Source organism: Camelina sativa, chromosome 8 (assembly GCF_000633955.1).
Source record: "Camelina sativa cultivar DH55 chromosome 8, Cs, whole genome shotgun sequence".
In the NCBI taxonomy this organism is placed as follows: domain Eukaryota; kingdom Viridiplantae; phylum Streptophyta; class Magnoliopsida; order Brassicales; family Brassicaceae; genus Camelina; species Camelina sativa.
Window position 1 is genome coordinate 2,196,257 of NC_025692.1, and position 23,134 is coordinate 2,219,390.

Below are 23,134 nucleotides of genomic sequence, written 5' to 3' on the forward strand. Positions count from 1 at the left end.
ATCAAAGAAGGAAAAACAGATTAAGTTGAACAGTTTAACATCAAAGTTCTCAACGTACGTTAATACCAGTAGAAGGTTGGTCACAATACCAAAAAAAAAGGTGTACCTACAACTTTGAAATACATAAGCGAAGAACCAAAGACAGCCAATAAGTCCTACTAAAGAATGAGTACTTGAGAACTCTATTGATTAACTTGAATTCTACTGATTCACTCTTGTCGATTAGAAAATCAGAATTTTCTGAAAAAGAAAGGTTACTTGAATATGGTTTTGGAGAATACTTATCCAATGAGTGAACTTGAAGAAGTTTTCTTTGTATTTTTAAGGTCTTTTGGTTGCAGATGAAATTGCCAATTTGATGTTGTTAGGCTCTAAAGAAATTTTATGAAGCATAAAACCGAATTTTTCTATAGCATCTAACAGAAGACATCTCTATGTTATTGCTTCATTACAGTGCGCAGTAGATGCTAATTCAATGGATAGACTATTTCAAATGTTGGCTTTTACATGGATTCAGAGTCTTACATCCAGTACTTGAATTCGAGAAGTGATCAGGACATGGATATTAAGAAAAAGCATGAGGTACCTGTCTCTTTTAAAAGAACAAGACGTTTTAAAAAAGCATTACAACACAGATGAAGTCAACACATTTTGTTTATTAGTCACCAACTCAACAAGCAATAACAACAGACGTAAATAGGGAAGCTTTGATGTTCTAATCGCTACTGTAACCACCATCATCGTTATCCTTATTCTCATGGTCTCTCACCACTCGTTCTATGAACTGTTTTCGAACTCCAGCCATCACAGCTTCCCTCGAGGAGTCGTCGTCTCCTCCTTTGCCATCATTAAGAACCGGCTCTGATTGACACAGAAGTAAGGCTACACCTGAAAAACCAAATCAGTTGCAAGTATGTTCAGACATGAGAGTACAACCATTCTGCCCAAAGTATGATGCAATCGCAAATGTGGTCACCTCAGGTCTTAGATCAAAAAGAGGCTACAGATGAAAAAGGAAATAATTATGAAAAACAAAATGGGCACAGACTATATCAGAAAAAGAAGGCTTCAAACTTACTCTCTGGGGTGCACCTACGGCCAAAGCTCTTCAAGCCTACATGAGTTCCTTTAACGGCACCATGGTGGTACACAAGCAAGGTAGGAAGATTACAATCAGGGTAGTTCGGAATACAATCAGTAGATATAATCTTAACGAACTTTGTTGCTGGGTATCTGCTAGCCAATTCTTCTAGACAACCCAATAGCAAACCACACTCGGCAACACTATCAAAGAACAACAAGAAACAAACATGACTTAAATTGTGTCTCAAACATGTAATTAGACTGGTTCGTCAAAAGTAAACAGCATTCACAAATACATCAAAAGCATACCTATCTTTGTATAGACATACAACAACCCAATCTTCAGCAGAGGCTTGTGTAACCTCGCGTACAAAATCAGATCCAGAGATGGGAGTCACAGTTCCATATCTTCTAACTTTAGCAGCTTCTCTTAGCTCAGACAACCTCTTCTTCCTATCAAAGCATCAAAACACATTAGCGCCTGTGATACACAATAAGTTTAGCCTATCCATCAACATCTGACATTAGTCACTACTCTTAATTGCATTCATATCCAAAACAGAAAGGAATCGAGAAAAATCAGAGCTTGATAATATATAGTACACCAAGTGCTATCTAGCTAGCTACATGACAACAGATCCCACAAAATCGAATTCACAATCCAGAATCTTATATGGTAAACTAAGATGGTAAATACAAAAAAAAATCAGAATGTTCGATTCGATCTACGAACCTGTATTGTTCGAGGAAGCGATCATCGTCGAGATCTTTGTCGTCTTCAAGATCCTCAAGCTCATCCTCCGTCTTCTTATCAAACCAAGCCTGGTCCTTAGGAGCTGAAGACTCGTCTTGTTCCGGAGTATAAGCCGGAGGTTTGAACGCCGGAGCTTTCTCAGGTAGATTCCCCAATTTCCTCTGGATATCGTCCCATTGAGTCGACGCTCCATCAACGTCCTTGTACACGAAATGATAATCCGCCATAGCTTACAAACAACCTACAAAGCTTCAAATCTTCTCCTTTAGATTACACAGAGAACCTTCGAATCTGAGATGAGAATGCTTTGACACTCTTGTGATCTCAATCTCGTTCCTTTTCTGGAAGACCATCCCCGAAATTGGTCAGATTGAACCGAACAATACCGAGGCTAATTAATTCATACCGAACCGAGATTATATGGTTTAAAAGACGGTTAGTAGTCGGTTTATTCGTCTAGAGTTAATAATGTAAGGAACCTCTGAGTCGCTCAGAGGGTTCGTATATATATATTGGGAGGGGGCATGTATTTTTTATGGAGAAAGATCCAGAGATAATTAAACAAAAACACTTAGCATAAAAAGATTTTGAGAGGGAGAAGAAAGGGCGATCGATTAGGGTTTTTGTAATTTTCGTCTGAAGATTCTATATGAACGGAGTGATGAACTCGTTGGAAGCTGTGATAGCGTCAATCCAAGGCTTATCGGGGAGTGCTGGGGATTTATCTGCACTTCACGATCTTTTGAGAGGAGCTGAGAACTCGCTCCGAGCCGAACCCGATGTTAATTTCTCTACTCTTACCCAGCTCGACGCGTCGAAGCATTCTCTCGGTTACCTCTATTTCCTGTGAGTTGATTTTTTTTTGTGGTCATGGTTTGGATTTCTCATATCTCTGACTAGATTAGGTATTTGTTGATGTTTTGTGTAATATACTGTGACGATGATTTTGGTTGATGGAACTTGAGGTATATAATTAGGGTTGTCAGTTTACAAGGAGGATTTGGAATTCTGATTTTGATTTTCTTGGGGTATTGTTTGATTGTTCCAGTGAGATACTTACCGCTGGTCCAGTATCGGACGAGAAAGCTTTTGCCGAGGTTCCGATAATTGCACGGTTCATCAACTCTTGCGATGCTGAGCAGATTCGTTTGGCGAGTGATAAATGTAATCACTGACCCTTTATGGGATCTTCTCTCGTCTTTCTGTTTTTTTTTTTGTTTATCTTTAAGGTGATGGTTCTGTTGTTATTGTTTTCTTAATCTTGCAGTTGTATCCCTTTGTAAGAGATTGAAAGACCATGTCGTGAAGATTAAAGATCCCCTGCGAGGGGTAGCCCCACTGTTGACCGCTGTTCAGAAGCTTCAGGCCTCCCCAAAATGTTTGACTGCGTTGCATCCAGATGTTCTTCAACTCTGTTTGCAGACGAAGTTGTACAAGACTGGTTCCTCCATTATTAGTGATGATATCTTAGAGGTTGACCTGCCAAAAGACTTTTTTCTCTATTGCTACTATGGGTAAGCAAGTTTTCCTCACTACTGTCGTTGATTTTATTTTTATCTTTTTCTTTGATCAATGGTTGTATCAATACATTAAATCCATCCAGTTGAGGTTGTTTTATGGTTTTTTCAATTCTCATCCTTGATCCCTGAACTTTTGACAGGGGAATGATATGTATCGGACTGAAGAGATTTCAGAAAGCAATAGAGCTTCTTTACAATGTAAGCGATTCTATATGCTTTTATTCATTAATGACTTTCGTTTTAGTTTAACTCAATCCACGTACTTATATCAGGTTGTGACTGCTCCTATGAATCCTGCGAGTGCCATAGCCGTTGAGGCATACAAAAAGTACATATTGGTGTCTCTCATTCACAATGGGCATGTAAGGCTGTGTTCTTTATATATTACTTTATTTTTTTATCTAGTTTTCTGTCGTGGGAGCGATCATATTGCATGAGCCTGAATCCATTGGATGTTTTGAGTAATATTGGTTTCATAATTACATTCTGTGTCTGATTTTCTCTTCAAGGATTGGTTAATCTTATGATGTTATTCTTATAACCTAGTATATCTTTTACATGTGCAGTGTGCTAACAGTCTCCCCAAATGCGCTTCTACTATAGCTCAGAGGACCTTCAAGAACTATTCTGGAGTAAGTTTGAACCCTATCCATGAGTTGTATCTTTCATTTTGATTGGAGGCTTCTCTTTCGTTTTTACTTCAGTCCAAAAAAAAAAAAAATCTTACAGCCTTATAATGATATCGTTCACCCTTTTCTCAGCCTTACATTGATCTGGTTAGTTGTTACAACGACGGGAAAATTGGTCAACTAGAGGCGTTGGTTGTGGCCAAGAGTGCTGATTTTGAGAAGGTAAATTTCCTCTAAACACTCACCATAGTTTTTGTACCGATGTTATTAGTCGTCATTCTCCTATATGATGTGGACGAAATGTTATTTTTCAGGATAAGAATCTTGGATTGGTTAAGCAAGCAGTGTCATCCCTTTACAAGCGTAACATTCTGAGGTTGACCCAGAAGTACTTGACCCTGTCGCTTCAAGATATAGCCAACATGGTCCAACTTGCTAATGCTAAGGAGGCGGAAATGCATGTGCTTCAGATGGTATTGTCTCTAACACGTGATTTTTAGAAGCTTTGCTTTATTACTTTGACTGTTAGATTTGAGAATATCATGTTTTCTTTCCAAACATGCAGATCCAGGATGGTCAGATACATGCACTTATCAACCAGAAAGATGGAATGGTCAGATTCTTGGAGGACCCTGAGCAGTACAAAACTAGTGAAATGATTGAGACCATGGATTCTGTTATACAAAGGTATGTTTACTAACCAAGTGTTCTGATATTTTTTTTGGGGAAAATGGCCAAGAGTTGCAACTCCTGATAAAACGGCCATGCTTTCTCTGGGGAAAATGAAAAAAGAAAAAACTTTGGTCCTCCTTTAAGAATGCATAAATTAGCTCTTGGAATCAAGTTGATAAATGAAAGGTTTTCCAGAGTAAAAGTAGTAGCATCAAATAGANCAAAAAAAAAAAAAATCTTACAGCCTTATAATGATATCGTTCACCCTTTTCTCAGCCTTACATTGATCTGGTTAGTTGTTACAACGACGGGAAAATTGGTCAACTAGAGGCGTTGGTTGTGGCCAAGAGTGCTGATTTTGAGAAGGTAAATTTCCTCTAAACACTCACCATAGTTTTTGTACCGATGTTATTAGTCGTCATTCTCCTATATGATGTGGACGAAATGTTATTTTTCAGGATAAGAATCTTGGATTGGTTAAGCAAGCAGTGTCATCCCTTTACAAGCGTAACATTCTGAGGTTGACCCAGAAGTACTTGACCCTGTCGCTTCAAGATATAGCCAACATGGTCCAACTTGCTAATGCTAAGGAGGCGGAAATGCATGTGCTTCAGATGGTATTGTCTCTAACACGTGATTTTTAGAAGCTTTGCTTTATTACTTTGACTGTTAGATTTGAGAATATCATGTTTTCTTTCCAAACATGCAGATCCAGGATGGTCAGATACATGCACTTATCAACCAGAAAGATGGAATGGTCAGATTCTTGGAGGACCCTGAGCAGTACAAAACTAGTGAAATGATTGAGACCATGGATTCTGTTATACAAAGGTATGTTTACTAACCAAGTGTTCTGATATTTTTTTTGGGGAAAATGGCCAAGAGTTGCAACTCCTGATAAAACGGCCATGCTTTCTCTGGGGAAAATGAAAAAAGAAAAAACTTTGGTCCTCCTTTAAGAATGCATAAATTAGCTCTTGGAATCAAGTTGATAAATGAAAGGTTTTCCAGAGTAAAAGTAGTAGCATCAAATAGACTTTGTGTTTTCATATGACTTTCAGGACTGTTAGGCTGTCGAAGAATCTCTTAGCCATGGATGAGAGCTTATCATGTGACCCTTTATACCTGGGAAAGGTAACTTAATGCAATGTTCCATAAGACTCTTCTGTCCTCGAACCTATGATTCTCAGACTAAGCCGTTTGACTACTTTTTGTTAGGTTGGAAGGGAAAGACAAAGGTATGACTTTGGAGACGATTTTGATACTGTCCCTCAGAGGTTCTCCATGTAAACAGCAAAAGACCAAAAGCACCAGAACCTGGCTCAAGGCAAACCGTAGTTGTGAATCTTGAGAATGTTACTCTTTATTTCTTCGTTCATTTTGGTTGGTTTTAAATGTTTCATATTTTTGTCACATTGGCCAACAAGTAGAGAAGATCATTATGGACCCGCAAATCTTTATCGTACTTGAAAAATTACCCTTTGCCGTTTCTCTCGTGTGCTAATTTAACCGACCTTTTCATGAAAATAGTAGCCAAAACGCCATCGTATCCAATTTGCTTTTACGTTTAAAACTGTGTGTCGGTCGTTTTAAAGTTTCAAACTGTGTCGTTTTCTTGTGAATCTGATAGGCCGCCGTCTCGTTATGGTTTGGGCTTATTTCAGATCCATTTCGATCTCGCTAAGCGCCACGTATGTGTTTTTTTACTTATTTTTCATCTTCTCCATTTCGTTTTCAACCTGATTTCTCATTTCCCTCTCTTATCCTCAATGGGAAAAAAAATCTGAGAAAACGCAAAGAAAAAAAAAGAACGGAGCTAAATCCTCAGAATCGCCGCCGGAGAATCTTTTACGTCTCGACATAATCGGAATTCTGGAATTGATAATTCCGATGGAAGGGGTTATCACATGTTTCCATACTAAATGCGTCTCTCTTCCAATTCGTTCTTTACCACTTTCTAGGGTTTCTTCACTTCCTCGGTGGAGGAACAGTAATTTCGTCTCTTCATCGCGATCGTTTCCTCAGAGGAGCTTGTGCGTTTCGGCTTCGAGCTCAGATACTTTAGTCGCTGGCGGCTCACCAAAGGAAGACGAGAGACAGAGCAAAGTATCGAGCAAGAAGGAAGGAGATGATGATACCACGGATTTGAAGGTTTGGATGGATAAGAACGGTTTGCCACCTTGCAAGGTTGTGCTCAACGAGAGACCAGCTCATGATCAGAAGCATAAACCCATACATTATGTTGCTGCTAGTGAGGATCTTCAGGTGGTTGACTTAGCATTTAAGCAGCTTTATTTGCTTTTATACTGTTCCATCGGATTTAATTGGACAAGTGTGCTAATATACCTGTCTTTTACAGAAGGGTGATGTCGCGTTTTCAGTTCCCGATTCTTTGGTGGTCACACTGGAAAGAGTTTTGGGAAACGAGACCATTGGTATAAGCCATTCCCTATTAGTATTACTTCCCACATTCCAAGAAACCACTGTTTCTCTTAGATTAGACTTTGTGATTTCTCTTACCTGGTTGCAAACTGAGGGTAGGGATACTGGAATTTTTAAGCTTATCTGAAGCCATAACCTCCTTTTTCTTTATGCAGCCGAACTGTTGACGACGAACAAATTGTCAGAACTGGCTTGCCTAGCTTTGTATTTGATGTATGAAAAGAAGCAAGGGAAGAAATCAGTTTGGTATCCCTATATAAGGGAACTTGATCGCCAAAGAGGAAGAGGTCAGTTAGATGCCGAATCTCCTTTGCTGTGGTCAGAGGCTGAGTTAGATTACCTAACTGGTAGTCCGACCAAGGTATTGCGTTATTGTATGCATGACATGTTATGAAATAGTCTGGTGGGTTCTCAGGGTTGATCTTCTTTAACATCATGGTTCAGGCCGAAGTTCTTGAAAGAGCTGAGGGGATCAAAAGAGAATACAATGAGCTTGACACTGTCTGGTTTATGGCTGGATCTTTGTTTCAGGTGTTTGACCACTATATTTGCTACCTAAGACTTCGGATTCTACTTCTCATTTTGATATATGAACAGGGGCAGCAGACTTACATCATGTGATTTGTATTTTGCAGCAATACCCATTTGACATACCAACTGAAGCTTTTTCATTTGAGATTTTCAAACAGGCATTTGTTGCCATTCAGTCCTGTGTGGTGCATTTACAAGTAATTTTCAGTCTTCTTTTTGTATTTTCTCTTCACAACTTGTATGTCTTGCCCTGTCTGAAAGGTTACCTAGAGTTAATTATAATTATATGGTATTCCCTCTATTAGTCTATAACTGAATCTTAAGTTTAGCTTGCAGCTCATCATATAAGCAACTAGTCAGGCGTTGCTTGTTGCGTCTTCTAATTGAGATTGCCTTCTTTGTACTCAGAATGTTGGTTTGGCTCGTCGGTTTGCTTTGGTTCCTCTTGGTCCTCCCTTGTTGGCCTATTGTTCCAACTGCAAGGCAATGCTGACTGCTGTTGATGGTGCTGTTGAACTCGTGGTAGATAGGCCATATAAGGCTGGGGATCCTATAGTTGTCTGGTGCGTCTGTGAGCTACTTTGCCTCTCACATCTTGCTTTTAATTCTGATCTTTCTTACATACTTTTGCATTTCTCCTTTATTTGAAGGTGTGGGCCACAACCTAATGCGAAATTGCTTCTGAACTATGGATTCGTTGATGAAGATAACCCTTATGATAGAATAATAGTCGAGGTAATGATGAAGCTTTGTTGCGTTACTGTGAACACTAGTGTAGTGTTCATGTGATTTTCTCACTGTTTGCATGTTTTATGCGTCATATGCATTCCAGGCAGCGTTGAACACCGAGGATCCTCAATATCAGGACAAGCGTATGGTTGCTCAAAGGAATGGAAAGTTATCCCAACAAATTTTTCAGGTATGAACATGACTTTCCTGATTCGACAAATGTACTTTGCAATTTTTTTGTGATTTGGGTTTTGCATCCACCTCAGGTTCGTGTGGGAAAAGAAAGAGAAGCTGTCCAAGACATGCTTCCTTACCTACGTTTGGGTTACATGTCTGATCCTTCTGAAATGCAATCAGTAATTTCGTCCCAAGGTCCAGTTTGTCCGGTAAGTAGAGTATGAGTGACCTGGCAAACCTTTCTCTAAGTAATCTTTTGACATTTCCTTGATTGCATCAAATGCTCAGTCCCTACATGTGAGGACTCGATGTTAATTATTCATATAAAGTTATTTACACTCTTGTAAAGGTTTAACTCTCAGTCTCTTTTGTAGATGAGCCCTTGCATGGAAAGAGCAGTACTAGATCAGCTTGCTAATTACTTCATGAGACGATTAGCTGGCTACCCTACTACTCCGAAAGAAGATGATGCATTGGTATGTCGTTAGACTTTGTGATTGCTACAAATCAAATCCCTTTTTTTTGGTTTTCCTGCATGATATTTAATAGAAATCTCAATCAATAGTTGGCAGATCCTGGTTTGAGTCCTAGGAAACGAGTGGCAACCCGGCTTGTCCAGTTGGAGAAGAAAATACTAGTTGCATGCCTTACGACAACAGTCGATTTGTTAAATCAGTTGCCTGATTCAAGCATCTCTCCATGCCCAGCACCATATGCTCCATCCTTGAAATAAAAAGGCACTTATCTCCGCACCCTCCCTCACTTGCTAATTAATACCTTCTCACCTTTTAAAACGATGTTGGTTCAGGTCTGTGCTGTAGCTGCAATTTGTGAACATGGCAGAAGAGTAATTCTTTGGTCGTGTCTTTGATCATTACAATCTGAGGTCGCTTAACGACGATGGTCAGTTGTTGTGTGTACAAGTCTAGATCTGATCCTAGTGTATGCTGCTCCAAAACATGACTAGGAAGTTTCCCAATTAATTTTGATTTTGTAAGATTTCGTGATAGCTGCAATCCGAAATCTACCTTCTTGTATATGGTTGTTGTTACTGAATTCAGAAGTTGATTTGGAAATTTTAATACATCGCAAATTGCACTTGCAGGTAAGTAAGGTACTAGGAGCGTTAATCTATCGCTTGACACGCAAATGTTTCAGCCTATGAATATGATTGTCCTTTTTCTTTCAACAATGAAGCTTAATTCGCATTGTAAAAATCAGTCCCGCGAAATGTAATTACAGACATGTTTGATGAACCTTATAAACTTGATTTTGTTATTTCCATCTCCCTCTGTAATAATTCTTCTATCTGTGTTTTAGAAATTGAGAATGACACTGAGCTTTTTTTTATCTTGTTGAGAGGTTCAGTTTTAGCTTCAAAAGCGTTATTTAAATACAAAAACGTCAGGACGAGCAGATAAAACTAATAAAAACGGCACGCGGTTCTTTGATTTCGGTTGACTAATAAAAATCTCCGCATCGAAAATATCTAATGAGCGTCTATCTAGCTAGATAAATGGCTTAAGCTGAAGTACCCTAGTCCGTTCGATTCAAATCCGACGGTGTAAATTGATCGTTCTTTGTGTATCCCGTACCGAATCTCGCTAACCGCTTGCACCGTTATGGTGGGAAACTGGGAATCAGACAGTAGTGAGACGAGAAGAGAGAAAGAGAGATAATTATATCAGATAGTAATATTTCTCTCTCTCTCTACTTCTCTCGGTCGTCTTCGTCATCTTTCTTTTTTTCCTAATTTATCAAACTTTAGGGTTTTGTCTAATCGTGCTCCCTTCGCTCTTAAGGTTTCACTTCTTCTCTTAGCTTTCTCTGCCTTCCGCTTCAGTTGGATTGGATCATCGATTTCCACAATTACTCTCAAGTTCAGTCGGTGAGTTCCTTCGTCTTTGCGTATTCGGTGTTTTAATGCCCACGGGCAATTCGAAGTGATTATCTCAGTACGAGCTCAGATATGAATTGCTCAAACTAGGGTTTTGTTTCTATCGAATTCGAGATTTCTGGTCTATTTATTGGCTGCGGTTAATAAGAGTCTTCGGAGATTTTAGCTTTCTCAAGCAAATCCGTCAGCCATACTAGACTGATCCTGGGATCGACTCGAGAATAAGGGAATCTAAATCAGAATTTCGTCGATATGACTGTGAGAAACGGTGGTTTCCCTGGAGATTATTGTTTTGAGACACCCGGACCCGGTGGAGATTATGATGAAGGGTCTGATAACCCTAGTAGTGCCTCTGAGGGTTCTAATTGTCCCAAAAGAAAACTCGGCTGGTCAAAGTATACTGACCTTGAAACGTTTGGTGTCTCGAAATTGGTATTACCCTTGTCTGGCATGTCATCATCAGACAGGAAAGAGTTGATCCGTAGGTTTAGACGAGAGTTAGAACAGATACGGTATTTTCAGAAGAATTACGAGCTCTCTAGATCAGTGGCTGTTACTAGTTCCTCTGCAAGTGGTTTGAGTCAAGCCAAGAGTTTTGGAAAGTCTCGATGCTCTACTGGGCCAGGAAAGACAGTGAACCCTATAAGTGCTGCTGCTAAACCGACTCCTGTTAGTACCGCGGTGATGCTTCTGATGAAGCAATGTGAGGCGCTTCTAAAACGATTGATGTCACATCAGTATGGTTGGGTGTTCAATACTCCCGTGGATGTTGTCAAGCTGAATATAATGGATTATTTTAATGTTATTAAGCATCCGATGGATTTAGGAACTGTCAAGAATAAGTTAACTTCGGGGACATATTCCTGTCCGTCTGAGTTTGCTGCTGATGTCCGGCTTACCTTTAGCAATGCAATGACGTATAATCCACCTGGTAATGATGTTTACGTCATGGCTGATACACTTCGCAAGTTTTTCGAAGTGAGGTGGAAGACTCTCGAGAAGAAACTGTCCGCAACTAAAACTCATACTGAACCGAGTAACTCTGATGCCCACGAGGAAAGAGGGATTGTAATACCTGTACCTATGCCTAAAAAGAGGAAGACGAGTGCAGTGGAGTGTGAGAACGTCGTTGACCCAGTTAAGCGGGTTATGAATGGTGAGGACAGACTCAAGCTCGGCAGGGATTTGGAGTCCTTTACTGAGTTCCCACCACAGTTAATAAATTTCTTGAGAGACCACAACTCAAATGAAGGGGTGATTGGAGATGATGAGATTGAGATTGACATTAATGATCTCAGTGACCATGCTTTGTTTCAATTGCGAGATCTCTTAGATAAGCATTTGCGAGAGAGCGAAAACAAAAAATCAAGTGCTGAACCCTGTGAGATAGAGGTATTTCTCCTTCTATGTCTCATGTTTGAATCATTTAATAGCACCATGCTGATAGGGAAGATTTATTTACTGCAGCTTTTGCATGGATCAGTGCCAGGGACTTCATCAATGCAACATTGTGATGGTTAGCTTACAGCCTAGTTGTTGTTTGATAAAATTCTCTGCTTGGATCTTTGATCAGACTGACATTTTTCTTACTGTATCTTCATTGTAGGGAGGGAAATGGATGATGAGGTTGTTGACATTGGTGGAAATGAACACCCAAAATCAAGCAATTCTCCTGTCACGATAGAGAAGGATCTAGTGTTTGGAAACTCTAATGGTATCTTTTCTTTAGCTTGTTTATTTTCTCATTATTGTTTACTATGGAAATTTGGGGTTTGGTTGTTGCATCTATCATTTCAAAAACCTCGGGACCTCAAATTATGTCAGATGGCTATGGAGCTATATTGTTGTTGATTTGCTGTGACCATTGCTAGCACACTTTCTTTTAATCTTCTGCAGTTTTTTGCTTGGAGACTTATGATTCTTGCTGTGAAATGAAAGCAACTGATATTCGTGTAGTAGTTTGAAAGTAGGAGGCCTTTTACGTTCACTTGTTAACTAACTATATATGAAGTACTTTTTGTTTTCCCTTGTTTTGTTATGATTTCAGATTGTCCCCTGGATCGTACTAACTTCTGATTGCTCCTCTTTTGATGCATATATCTGATCTAGGTAATAGCTTGGAAAACGTCTTCGGTGATCCTAAAATCTCAAGTTTACCAAGGACATCAAAGGTACATAAGGGTCTGGAATAACATGCAAACATGGATAACTGAGCGTTGGTGTGAAACATTGTATATGTCTATGTGGATCTCTTTGTTACCTTGTCACAAAGTTGATATAATTTGATATGGAGGATACTCTTCAACCACAATTTTGCTGCTGTTGAACCTTAATAATATGAATTGGATGGCATAGTCTATTTGAATTCTGATATACCTAGAAAACAACTTGCTTGTAACCTAATTGTTTTTTCGTACTCCTGTACTGATACAGGGGATTGAAAACATGGATCCTGAACCTACGTTGGATGGAGCTACAAGCGCTTCCCCAACACGAGAATGTAAGTATTTCTTTGTTAGTGCTTAAAAGTTTGTTTTTTCTTGGTGGAACTTATGATTTGTTATTTCCTTTCTACAAGTAGCATCGGCTGGTGGGTTGGATCAGCTGGAAAGTGCATCTCAGGAGAAAATAAGTTCTGTTGAAGAGGCCGATTGTCAGCAAGATGGTAAGAAAAGAAGTGTGGCAGAAAAATGTTTCTGCTCTTGTGTCTGAGGTGGCATCTCACTCTTGATCCTTTAATACACTAGGAAATAGTGCTCAGAATGAGAAGCAACTACCTCCTGAAAAAGTCTACAGGGCTGCTTTATTGAAGAATCGATTTGCAGACTTGATTTTGAAATCCCGCGAGAAACCTCTTAACCAGGTTTGTTGTGGGATCCGACCCACTAGTCTTAAGTCCTTTATTACCTTTGAAATAGTTTTTTTTAATTATTTGTTTTCCTGAGACCAGAATGTCACGAGAGACCCAGAGAAGTTGCAGCGTGAGAGAGAAGAACTCGAGCTTCAAAAGAAGAAAGGTTTGCTGCTTCCTTGATTTGCTAATTTAAGTTTAATGGGTGAAATTTATCACCTCTACGTGAGAAAATCATACTGCAAGCTGGATTGATTGTGTGTGCTCTTTCTTAACAGAGAAAGCGCGATTACAAGCAGAAGCTAAGGCAGCTGAAGAAGCTCGTAGGAAAGCTGAGGCACAAGCTGCAGGAGAAGCTGCAGCTGAGGCTAAGAGAAAGCTGGAGCTTGAAAGAGAAGCAGCGCGCCAGGCATTGATGGAGGTAAAGATGTTGATTACTGCGTTGGATGCGAAAGACATTTCTTGATTTCATATTATTTCATAGTAGCTGAATGGATTAGTCATTACTGTATATTTTAATTGATGAACTCTATGGTTAAGAACAAAAAAATGGAATATGTAGTCCCACTGTTTCACTGAGACATCAGTTTTTATGGTAACGATGCAGATGGAGCAGTCGGTTGAACTCAATGAAAACGCAAAGTTTCTCAAGGATCTGGAGCTGCTCAAAACAGACCAACTGACAAATGAAATAGAGGAGGATGGGCCAGATGTGTCTCACGATGGGTTGCTGCGTAGTTTCAGTTTTGGGGGTAGTAATCCTCTGGAGCAGCTTGGGCTGTTTATGAAACAGGATGAGGATGAGGAGGAAGCTGACCCGCTCACATCACCAGCTCCCGGACTTGATATAGAAGAGGGAGAGATTGATTGAGCTTGTGTGAAAATCGGTCAAACAATAGAAATATCTGGATTCAAGAAAACATATACTAGTGTGACTGTCTGATACAGTAGACTCAAGCAGAGAGAGAGAGAGGCGTCCAATGAAACATGGTCATTCATGATGACTTAAAGTTTTGCTTCGAATGTTCCTGAGATATGTATTCTATAGTCTAGTCTAAATTTTTTGCTTTTTTTTCTTCTTTTCTTTGCGTTGTTGCTGTGTGATTTTGTGTGTTCTCTTCGTGCATAAAAGGGTCTTATGATCCGTCTGTAACAGTAAAATAAAGACTTCATTTAGCGTTTTTGATTCCAAAGAGTAAAATAAAGACTTCATTTAGCGTTTTGATTCCGAAGAGCCTTGTGGTCTCTGCAAAAGAGCCTATATTATAGCAGAGATATTGAAAATAAATAAATAAACTCGACACCTTTCACTCGACTCTACAACTTGAACTTCCTGATTAGGTTTTCTCTGCATGCTAGAATTGTGTGTGAGGTAATAATAAGTAAGCAATTTACAAATGGCGACTCCGACGCAGCTCGATTCCTCTTCCCCTGGTGTTGATGGTGGTTACGAAGACGACGGCGATACCTCTCCGCTATCCCGACGAAAACCTCAACGGAAGCGTTCCTCGAAACGTGCTGCTGCTTCCGAAACACTAACAGTAGAAGAAGAGACGAAGAAGAAGAAAAGGAAGAAGGTTAAGACTAGCAACAACAGCAAAGTGATTTCTCCGATGAACAGCAACCGGATCTGGAACGGAGAAGATGAGCTCGCTATCTTAAAGGTCTTTGTTTCATCTTCTATACTCGATTGCGTTGTGAATTTTTTTTGTGATTCCTTAAGCCTAACACATGGTTATTCTCAGGGACTAGTTGATTACCGAGCTAAGACAGGGTTCCAGACCAAAATCGATTGGGATGCTTTTTGTCCTTTCATCGGAGGTTCAATTCATGTCAAAGTCACTAAGGATCAGCTCTCGAGTAAGATCAGGAAGTTGAAAAAGAAGTTTCTCGATCACATGCTAGACATCAATGAAGGAATTGATCCGCATTTTACTAGGTCTAGTGACTCTGAAGCTTTTGGGTTTTCCATGATGATTTGGGGTGAAAATAATGCTCAACTTGCTAATGGTGGTGGTACGGATAAACCACACCAGAGCGAAAATGAAGTAAGTGAGACATCTGTGATAAATGATTTGCTTTGATGAATTGAAGTTATGAGTTTCCTTGTTTGCCTCTAATGGTTATAGAAAGAATGATTAATTTGGATATTGTTGAATCAGGAGGAGGAGGAAGTGGCCTTAATTGACAATGGGGCAGCTAAAAGTGACTTTGTTAGCAAATCACATCATGAAGCCATTGCTGTTGACAAAACAACTACTGCTGAGAACGGGACTGCTGGAAAAGAGAATGATGATGATGATGATGATGAGTTGTGCGCAGTGCAGGATGCATTTGAGACCATGATCTCTCAAGGTTTAAGTGATTATCAGAAGAAGCTGCGTGTTAAGAAGCTGATGAGCCTTGAAACTGAGAAAAGAAGAGAGTTGAGCAATGAATGGAAAGCTTTATGTCTTGAAGAAAGTAAATTGAGTATCAAGAAGCTTAGATTTACAGCAAAGCTTGCAGAGGCAGCAAACTAATGACGACAGATGAAAAATCAAGAAAGCCATTGCTGCATCTGGTGTTGCTGATTCCGAACTGGCTTTGGATTGGATATATAGTTAGTTCTTTACCTCTCTAGTGACTGTCATAACTCATAGTTATACATACTACTTGGGAAATTGTTTCTTTTGTGGCATGTCATTTACTAGTAAGAAAACTACAATAATAGTATAATTCTATGAATGGCTGCCGTGTGACTTGTGAGAAAGATTCATAAAAAAAAAAATGAAAAAAGGGTTTTTGATATATACATACTATAAAGTATTTTTTGGTCAATTTTATGGTTTACATGATTAAATATTGTCATCATATACATGTGTCAATCAGTCTATTGCTTTAGCTATAACTCAAAACGAAACGACATAAAAAGCGATTAAGTTTCTTCGTTCTTCTTCTTCCTCTTCATCCATTGTGGATTAGGGTTGAGATTCCGAATCTCAATGTCGATCAACATCGGAGAAATCTCGGTTCCAGACCTACCAGTCTTCTTCTCCATGTTCTTAACCATCTACCTAATCGCTTACTTCATCGTCTTCCGCAATTGGAAACCACAAATCCGTCCCGAAGCTTCTAGCTGCCTGATCTCAATCTTCCACGGAACTCCGGCCGTTTTCCTCGCCACACGCGCCGTCTTCTCCTCCTCCTCACGCACCTTCGCCTCCGCCAACACCGCCGCCCAAAACACCGTCCTCGATTTCAGCGTCGCTTACTTTTTCACCGATCTCCTCCACTACATCGTCTTCAACCCAAGCGACGTACTCTTCATCGGCCACCACTTGGCCACTCTCTTCGTCTTCCTCACGTGCCGGTTCCTCGTCTTCCACGGCGCTTGCGCAATCTTAGGCCTATTGATCCTAGCCGAAGTCACGAGCGCCTGTCAGAACGCGTGGACGCTCGCCGGAGCTAGGAAAAGCGATCCGGATTCACAGTTAGCCGTAAAAGTGTACCATCTCTTGTCCCCTCCGTTTTACGCCTTCTACAGTATCGTTAGGGGTGTGTTGGGACCTTTGTTTTTCGTGAAAATGGTATCGTTTTACGCGAGAGGCGGTGCTCATGGTGTGATACCTAATTGGTTGTGGATTTCTTGGGCTATTGTTGTTGGAACTGCTATTACTGTTAGTATACTTTGGATTTGGAACCTCTGGATTGATTTGTTTAGAGAAAGGAAAGCTAATCAACTAGGACAGGACAAGAAAATTAGATAGCTCTCTTTCTTTCTTCTCTCTCTCACTCTCAACATCACTGTTTGAGCTTCATTTCCCATATATGTACTATATATTATATATACCATTATTGTTTTCACTTTTTAGAATTCTCTTTAAACTATGTATGTTTTGCTTCTGGTGTGCAAATGCACTGTTTAATTCATCTCTGTATTGTTCACTTGTTTATCTACGAGTTGCTACCCATTGACTCTCTTTGTTTACAGACTAATGTAATATTGTTTATAACACCTTGTAAACGACTCTGATTGCCTTAGCTGCTACAACAGATCTTAGAATTCGTGTTGGATTGAAGTGCCATTTCCTTATTATTACAGTTTCGGACATGTCAAACACTTACATTGCATTGCATCGCATCAACTCAGATAGGCGACAGTAGGAGTATATGTGGATTTGTGTTTCATTCAATATATCATTTTCAAAATGACTCCGGAGGTTCAAGGTTATGATATATCTGGTAGCTTCCCAAGAGCTGCATAGCATGTTAGCCACAATAATAAGTCACTCTGAGGTTTTGTTGTGTGCTATGAGGATGCCTTGTGTAACCCTACGAGCGGAAAGGGAAAGTAGAAGAAAGATACAAGCCTACAACCATATAAGCTACATGCACGCCTTTCCAAAACCATGTTATGGCTTTGCATAAGCAAAAGCCATCTCGCGCAACGCACTGAAATAGCTTAAAAACTTCCTTCACAGGTTTGCTTCTCGCTCGCAGCTTTCTTTGTATCATTTTTGTCCATTGCTGAAGCTAACCCAAGCAATCTTGGAGTAACCCTGTTTGTAATATAGAAAGTGGCTCTCTTAGCATCTATCTTTACGTTTGCAGAAGATATGACGCACAAACAAGGCAGAGAAGGTTGGATTACATTACAGACATGACAGAAGCGGACTGAAGAGACACCTGCGATGGAATTCAAGTTGTTGAGCTGGGAAAACCAAAGTGGGAGGAGGCAAAGATGAAAATGAAATCTCATGTGGCCTTTATGAGAAGCAAGGTCACAGTCTCACAGATCTTCTTCAGGTATTGTCCTCCTGCGAGTGTGTGACCATACACACGGATTTCAACAAGAAGTTGCTGCAACGCAATTATGTAATTTGAACCAGCTCATGGAACCAGTCGAACCACCACCCTACAAACATTTGTCCTTCCGACTTAGTTGCCAACTTTTCATAACGTTTATATATGTTCTAACCCATGACAGGACCAACACTAAATCCCCTGAAACCAGTAACTGGTAAATCATATGTTCATGTACTTGGCAGCATCAAAAGTTAGTTAGGGAAGTGTAAAGAGAGCACAAAACCCAGATGTCCATATCCTGCTATGGTCATTGGATTGTGAACTTTTCATGTATTGGAGAGGATAGGAAGAGAATTGAGGACTTAACATACCATCCAAGCTGAGACATCGTGCAAGGCAATTTACTGAATAGTAGAAAGTACACAAATTGAACCAATTTACTGAGATTAATCATAAAAGTAAGCAATGAGCTGACATCCTATAGCTTAAAGGAGCATAAACTCTATTAAGACCAAATATTCCCAAAGATAACAAAGGAAAAGATAGCTCGAACAAGGAGAAATATCGGATCTCAGTTCTTGGCCGTGGTAGAATTGTTATCCTTGATTCTCGCTCGGGTATCCAGCTTAACAAAACGTTTGATACGATTTTTTTCTTAGTGTTACCTGCTTTCGATCTTACTTCTTCTTTCTTCCTCACTAGAAAGATTTTGGGTGAAGGTTTATCGCGCAGGATCGAGATGGCGAGTTCATCGCGGGAACCGAAAAAAAAATCTTAACAAATCATGTTTGGGCTCTAAACGGGCCTTAAAGTTAAACATAGCCCAGTAATATTAAAGCTGGTAAGAACCCACAACATAATCACGTAAAGCCGACACGGTGATTGAGAACCGGAATAAGCTTTCTCCTTAACTTCTGCCTCACGCAAAAAAAAACACCCCTTGAAAAAGCTCATCTCCTGCGTCTCTACCTACTTGTCACCTATCTGAGAAAACAGAACCCCTAAAAAAACACATAAAAAACCTAAAATCCATACAAAAGCAGAAACTTAAAGCCAATCATGCCGTGGAACAATATCAGAAACAGAAAGGTGGCTCTAGGACTAGGAGCTGCCTTTATGGCGGTGACGGTGAGATCGTCTATGTTCACAGTTGAAGGTGGCCAGAGAGCTGTTCTTTTCGACAGATTTAACGGGGTTCTCGAAGAACCTATCGGAGAAGGGACATATCGTAAGATTCCGTGGGTGCAAAAGCCCTATATCTTCAACATTCGGTCCATAGCCTGGAGACTCGGGTCCAACTGTGGAACTAAAGATCTTCAGATGGTCAACCTCTCACTTCGTGTTATGTGTCGCCCTGTCGTAAGTAGAATCCGTTAATACTATTTTGGGATATATGTAGGATAACATACTAATACATAAGTCAACCTATAACTTTTTTTTTTCCGTGGATTCGCGTTAGGTTTCGCGCCTCCCGTACATATATCAAAACTTAGGCCACAACTACGCCGAGAAGGTCCTACCAGCGATCGGGCCCGATGTGTTGAAAGCAGTGGTGGCTCAGTTCAACGCAGACGAGCTCTTAACAAAACTTCCACAAGTCTCGGCTCTTATACGCGAAACGCTAATCAAGCGAACTGGGGTATTTAACATTATTATCGATGACGTGTCGATCACGGATCTCTCGTACAGTAAAGAGTTCTTGAGTGCGGTGGAGTGGAAGCAGGTGGCGCAGCAAGAAGCTGAGCTGTCCAAGTTCCTAGTGGCGAAGGCTGATCAGGAGAGACGAGCGGCTGTGATTAGAGCCGAGGGAGAGAGCGAGTCGGCTCGGGTTTTTATCGAAAGCTATCGCAGATGCGGGAATGGGGTTGATCGAGCTTAGAAGGATCGAGGCGGCTAGAGAGATTGCGGTTACGCTCTCTACGTCCCCCAATGTTGTCTATTTGCCAAGTGGTGGGAATATGTTGTTTGCCATGAACGGTCCGAGTTCGAATCCGAGCCCTTGACTACTTAAATTAATAGCAAAATCAGGGTGTTTAATTGTGTAGGTTTGGACTTTGGATTTTGTGTTTTCCGGATTAATTATTGATTTTGTGTTTTATTTCTAAAATAATTTAATCAAAATTAAATTTAATATACTAAAAAATACCAGTTTTACTCAGTTTGTATTAAGTAGTATTTGGGGTCAATATCTTTCTCCAATTTAAAGTAAGATAAAATAAAGTAATATATGTAATCCTATTTTTTCAGCGATATATGTAATCATCTACAGATATGGTTCGGCTAGTGATACGGTTATCTGAGTTTAGTATATAATCAACAACACCCCTAGGGCGAGATACGAGAATCAACAAGACTGCCATCAAAAGAAAGAAACAGAAACTAATTATAAACCTAATTAACTCAACTCTATTTAGAAGTTGAGCTTATATTATATATATATTGATGTTCCTGAGGAGTAGTCTCAAGAATAGGGAGTTTAGTATAGGTTTGGATTTTCATTTTTTTTTGTTTCAAACCTTTGGATCTCATCTAACAGAACTCGCACATTTCCTTACATATTCTTTCCACACCCGCCTTTCCAGCAACAATGTTCAGAAGTTACAAGTGTCACGTCGAAAGAAACTTTCGTTTATCTATCAGGGATCAGAGTTGAGATCATTTGAGCCGATTTAATATTATTAAGGGCCTAATCGACCGATTCAAATATTGCAAATTAGTGTCAGCACTTTTTTTATATATATTTAAATACGGCAATTACTGGCGTTAGTGACAGTTTAATATATATAAAAGTTCGACCAGTGTCTTATACATTTCTCTGTAGAGTCTTCGATTATTATTTTATGGTCAAGTTCACCATGAGCGACCAAAGTTATTGAAATTTTCAAGGTTTTTGTTTCTCATTTTTTTCGTTGATTGAGGAAACTTTTTTTTTAATGTTTTCTTTGAACATTGAAAATTATTCTTGAAACATTATTATCATTCAAGGTAGGATGGTCAAACAATAATTTTACCATTCCTTGCAAAATTCCCAAATTCAAACTACCTTAATATTGTGACAAAAGGGAATATTACAATGAGTGTTATCTTTAATAACCAAGATATAAGTTATGAGTTGATGATCATGAATTATGGATTTTTGTAAGTAAATAAATCAAATTTTGGTGCTGTCATTATGCCACACTTCTATGATTAAAAAAACAACATAATGAAGTGGCAATCTCTATGATTAATAGTTTTGGAATCTCATTCTCATTCATTAGTTCCAAATTTATAAATTCAGTAAACAACAATTACAAAAAAAATATTATATGCAAAGGAAAAAAAAAACTTTCAACATTGTACGTTTTCTAGAAAAAAAATTACAAATCGAAATAAAGCAAAAAAAAAAAAAAAAAAACAGAACTTTCGAGTTACGACAACCGCGTTTCAGAGGATAATTTTTTCTCGTATCAAAAGCATCAAACCAAATTCAGCCGATGACACTTTCTCCACAACCTCTCTCTCTCTCTTTCTCTTTCTCTTCTCCGTCGTCATCATTTTATCATTCTCTGTAAATTACTCTGAAATCATATAGAAATCCGAAACTGGGTTTGATCAAAATTGACTCTTTTGCATCCAATTTCAATTGTAATTGTTCTCTGTTAACCCTTCAGAATCAGAGGTGAGTCGATTCCAAGTTGGGAAACAAACCCTAGCGAACCCTCCTCCATTGATGCGATCTCTCTCACAGAGACACAAGTTTCGTGAAAAAAAATCTGGTCTTTTCTAAAAAAGGAAATGCCAGGGGTAGCTGTGAAGCTCTATAGCGTCTTCTTTAAGTTACTTTTGAAACATCGTCTTCAGAATCTTATTTCAATCTCTTCTTCTTCTTCTGATAAAGATGGGTTACCTGATTCGTTTGGTGTTTCCACCCGATCCGACGAATCCGTCGCCGCCGCGAATCCGTCTTTCACCGACGGTGTTGCCACCAAAGACATACACATTGATCCAATGACGTCACTCACCGTAAGGATCTTTCTCCCCGAATCTGCCCTTTCTCCACCTGAACCCGATTCGTTATCCCGCCACAAGGATACTTATCACAACAACAACAACCAACAACCCAGATCTGATCGGAGACACAGCTACGGACCTAACCAGAACTCTCCTGCGCCGGCTGAGAGGAATGAGTCGCGGAGGAGCAGCTACGGATGCAACAACGAGAATCTAGAAACCTATGGAGGATACGCGCCATCTGCGAAGAGGAACTCACGGAAACTGCCAGTGATGTTGCAGTTTCACGGTGGTGGTTGGGTTAGTGGAAGTTCTGATTCGGCGGCTAATGACTTCTTTTGCCGGCGGATTGCTAAAGTATGTGATGTCATTGTATTGGCCGTTGGGTATAGGCTTGCACCTGAGAATAGGTACCCTGCGGCGTTTGAGGATGGAGTCAAAGTGTTGCATTGGCTTGGGAAACAGGCGAATTTAGCTGATTGTTGCAAGTCTTTGGGTAATCGACGTGTTAATGGTGTTGAGGTGAAGAAGCTGAGTGTTCAAGGACAGATAGTGGATGCTTTTGGAGCTTCCATGGTTGAGCCTTGGCTGGCAGCTCACGCTGATCCTTCCAGGTTTGTATATTGTAACCCTTGTCGATTTTACCAGATGTATCAGCTGTGATGCTTGAAGACAGACAAAGTATGAACTTTATTCGGTTAAATTATGAGCTAGAGAGAGATGCCTAGAGTTAGATGTAACGGAACCATAGTATGGATTGCTCTCAAGAGTTTAGATAATGTTTAAAATACTTTGATTTTGATGTGATCGATGAAATGCCTTTAGGTTTACTGAAGCTAGAATACGCTTTGATTCAGATTGTTACAGCGATGTTAATACTTGTTTGCAGAGATTGCTTCCTGGAATTTAAACCCATTTTGGAACAGTTTCAGGTTGATCTAGGACTAACTAGGTACAAAGTCAGGATTCTTTGGAGTACTAGTTAGATGCATTTAGATAGCTTATCTTCCGTTGTTTGCAATTTCACGTCATATTCTGTTTCTCAACTTGTTTCTCTTGTGACTTTAA

The 23,134-nt window shown here is 39.7% G+C and overlaps 8 protein-coding genes across 12 annotated transcripts; 7 read left to right on the forward strand and 1 right to left on the reverse strand.

Annotated features, from left to right (window-relative positions):
- Nucleotides 488-2,170, reverse strand: LOC104705697 (phosducin-like protein 3). Its single transcript, XM_010421752.2, has 4 exons — nucleotides 1,817-2,170; nucleotides 1,393-1,536; nucleotides 1,079-1,284; nucleotides 488-888 (listed from the first exon to the last, which is right to left on the reverse strand). Exons 1-4 carry the CDS (start codon nucleotides 2,062-2,064, stop codon nucleotides 716-718), a joined length of 771 nt encoding a protein of 256 aa, XP_010420054.1. The 5' UTR covers nucleotides 2,065-2,170; the 3' UTR covers nucleotides 488-715.
- On the forward strand, nucleotides 2,375-6,148 carry LOC104705698 (COP9 signalosome complex subunit 3). Its single transcript, XM_010421753.1, has 11 exons — nucleotides 2,375-2,683; nucleotides 2,886-3,001; nucleotides 3,105-3,351; nucleotides 3,498-3,555; nucleotides 3,630-3,719; nucleotides 3,924-3,989; nucleotides 4,119-4,208; nucleotides 4,301-4,459; nucleotides 4,552-4,673; nucleotides 5,720-5,792; nucleotides 5,877-6,148. The coding sequence occupies exons 1-11, from the start codon at nucleotides 2,487-2,489 to the stop codon at nucleotides 5,946-5,948; spliced, it is 1,290 nt and encodes a 429-aa protein (XP_010420055.1). The 5' UTR covers nucleotides 2,375-2,486; the 3' UTR covers nucleotides 5,949-6,148.
- Nucleotides 6,393-9,860, forward strand: LOC109124595 (ribulose-1,5 bisphosphate carboxylase/oxygenase large subunit N-methyltransferase, chloroplastic). 4 transcript variants are annotated; one of them, XR_754369.2, is made up of 13 exons: nucleotides 6,394-6,923; nucleotides 7,018-7,093; nucleotides 7,256-7,461; nucleotides 7,545-7,631; nucleotides 7,736-7,828; nucleotides 8,040-8,194; nucleotides 8,282-8,366; nucleotides 8,464-8,550; nucleotides 8,627-8,746; nucleotides 8,912-9,013; nucleotides 9,103-9,274; nucleotides 9,346-9,530; nucleotides 9,643-9,860. XR_754369.2 is itself a non-coding variant. In XM_010421755.2 (12 exons), the coding sequence occupies exons 1-11, from the start codon at nucleotides 6,549-6,551 to the stop codon at nucleotides 9,268-9,270; spliced, it is 1,554 nt and encodes a 517-aa protein (XP_010420057.1). In that variant the 5' UTR covers nucleotides 6,393-6,548; the 3' UTR covers nucleotides 9,271-9,274; nucleotides 9,643-9,860. The 4 variants fall into 4 exon arrangements, 2 of the variants coding, with proteins under 2 accessions (XP_010420057.1, XP_010420056.1); XR_754370.2 differs by having other exon boundaries at nucleotides 9,346-9,440; XM_010421755.2 differs by lacking the exon at nucleotides 9,346-9,530 and having other exon boundaries at nucleotides 6,393-6,923.
- LOC104705701 (transcription factor GTE9) lies at nucleotides 10,135-14,501 on the forward strand. 2 transcript variants are annotated; one of them, XM_010421756.2, is made up of 10 exons: nucleotides 10,135-11,826; nucleotides 11,902-11,950; nucleotides 12,041-12,148; nucleotides 12,544-12,605; nucleotides 12,868-12,934; nucleotides 13,013-13,099; nucleotides 13,182-13,297; nucleotides 13,385-13,451; nucleotides 13,564-13,706; nucleotides 13,893-14,501. In XM_010421756.2, exons 1-10 carry the CDS (start codon nucleotides 10,687-10,689, stop codon nucleotides 14,154-14,156), a joined length of 2,103 nt encoding a protein of 700 aa, XP_010420058.1. In that variant the 5' UTR covers nucleotides 10,135-10,686; the 3' UTR covers nucleotides 14,157-14,501. The 2 variants fall into 2 exon arrangements, with proteins under 2 accessions (XP_010420058.1, XP_010420059.1); XM_010421757.2 differs by having other exon boundaries at nucleotides 10,144-11,826; nucleotides 13,016-13,099.
- On the forward strand, nucleotides 14,562-16,026 carry LOC104705702 (GLABROUS1 enhancer-binding protein-like 2). Its single transcript, XM_019228264.1, has 3 exons — nucleotides 14,562-14,949; nucleotides 15,031-15,333; nucleotides 15,448-16,026. The coding sequence occupies exons 1-3, from the start codon at nucleotides 14,683-14,685 to the stop codon at nucleotides 15,805-15,807; spliced, it is 930 nt and encodes a 309-aa protein (XP_019083809.1). The 5' UTR covers nucleotides 14,562-14,682; the 3' UTR covers nucleotides 15,808-16,026.
- On the forward strand, nucleotides 16,161-17,346 carry LOC109125834 (TLC domain-containing protein At5g14285-like). The gene has a single exon (XM_019228265.1). The coding sequence runs from the start codon at nucleotides 16,270-16,272 to the stop codon at nucleotides 17,032-17,034; it is 765 nt and encodes a 254-aa protein (XP_019083810.1). The 5' UTR covers nucleotides 16,161-16,269; the 3' UTR covers nucleotides 17,035-17,346.
- Nucleotides 19,069-20,237, forward strand: LOC104705703 (prohibitin-5, mitochondrial-like). The gene is given in 3 exon segments (XM_019229133.1): nucleotides 19,069-19,436; nucleotides 19,597-19,904; nucleotides 19,906-20,237. Coding segments are annotated over 3 exon segments (783 nt in total). The 5' UTR covers nucleotides 19,069-19,132; the 3' UTR covers nucleotides 20,077-20,237.
- On the forward strand, nucleotides 21,851-22,976 carry LOC104709128 (probable carboxylesterase 16). The gene is made up of 2 exons (XM_010425787.1): nucleotides 21,851-22,680; nucleotides 22,892-22,976. The coding sequence occupies exons 1-2, from the start codon at nucleotides 21,851-21,853 to the stop codon at nucleotides 22,974-22,976; spliced, it is 915 nt and encodes a 304-aa protein (XP_010424089.1).

Excerpts from the sequence above, each read along its gene's own strand:
- LOC104705702 (XM_019228264.1), top strand. The coding sequence starts at position 14,683 with ATGGCGACTCCGACGCAGCTCGATTCCTCTTCCCCTGGTGTTGATGGT. Across the intron at positions 14,950-15,030 it reads ATGAGCTCGCTATCTTAAAG|GGACTAGTTGATTACCGAGC; the intron begins GTCTTTGTTTCA and ends GGTTATTCTCAG. Across the intron at positions 15,334-15,447 it reads CACACCAGAGCGAAAATGAA|GAGGAGGAGGAAGTGGCCTT; the intron begins GTAAGTGAGACA and ends TTGTTGAATCAG.
- LOC104705701 (XM_010421756.2), top strand. The coding sequence starts at position 10,687 with ATGACTGTGAGAAACGGTGGTTTCCCTGGAGATTATTGTTTTGAGACA. Across the intron at positions 12,606-12,867 it reads GTTTACCAAGGACATCAAAG|GGGATTGAAAACATGGATCC; the intron begins GTACATAAGGGT and ends GTACTGATACAG. Across the intron at positions 13,100-13,181 it reads GGCCGATTGTCAGCAAGATG|GAAATAGTGCTCAGAATGAG; the intron begins GTAAGAAAAGAA and ends TTAATACACTAG.
- LOC104705697 (XM_010421752.2), bottom strand. The coding sequence starts at position 2,064 with ATGGCGGATTATCATTTCGTGTACAAGGACGTTGATGGAGCGTCGACT. Across the intron at positions 1,285-1,392 it reads GTATGTCTATACAAAGATAG|TGTTGCCGAGTGTGGTTTGC; the intron begins GTATGCTTTTGA and ends GTTCTTTGATAG. Across the intron at positions 889-1,078 it reads CCGTAGGTGCACCCCAGAGA|GTGTAGCCTTACTTCTGTGT; the intron begins GTAAGTTTGAAG and ends TTGGTTTTTCAG.
- LOC109124595 (XM_010421755.2), top strand. The coding sequence starts at position 6,549 with ATGGAAGGGGTTATCACATGTTTCCATACTAAATGCGTCTCTCTTCCA. Across the intron at positions 7,829-8,039 it reads CCTGTGTGGTGCATTTACAA|AATGTTGGTTTGGCTCGTCG; the intron begins GTAATTTTCAGT and ends CTTTGTACTCAG. Across the intron at positions 8,747-8,911 it reads CCCAAGGTCCAGTTTGTCCG|ATGAGCCCTTGCATGGAAAG; the intron begins GTAAGTAGAGTA and ends TCTCTTTTGTAG.
- LOC104705698 (XM_010421753.1), top strand. The coding sequence starts at position 2,487 with ATGAACGGAGTGATGAACTCGTTGGAAGCTGTGATAGCGTCAATCCAA. Across the intron at positions 3,002-3,104 it reads TCGTTTGGCGAGTGATAAAT|TTGTATCCCTTTGTAAGAGA; the intron begins GTAATCACTGAC and ends TTAATCTTGCAG. Across the intron at positions 5,793-5,876 it reads ACCCTTTATACCTGGGAAAG|GTTGGAAGGGAAAGACAAAG; the intron begins GTAACTTAATGC and ends ACTTTTTGTTAG.
- LOC109125834 (XM_019228265.1), top strand. The coding sequence starts at position 16,270 with ATGTCGATCAACATCGGAGAAATCTCGGTTCCAGACCTACCAGTCTTC.
- LOC104709128 (XM_010425787.1), top strand. The coding sequence starts at position 21,851 with ATGCCAGGGGTAGCTGTGAAGCTCTATAGCGTCTTCTTTAAGTTACTT. Across the intron at positions 22,681-22,891 it reads GCTCACGCTGATCCTTCCAG|GTTTACTGAAGCTAGAATAC; the intron begins GTTTGTATATTG and ends AAATGCCTTTAG.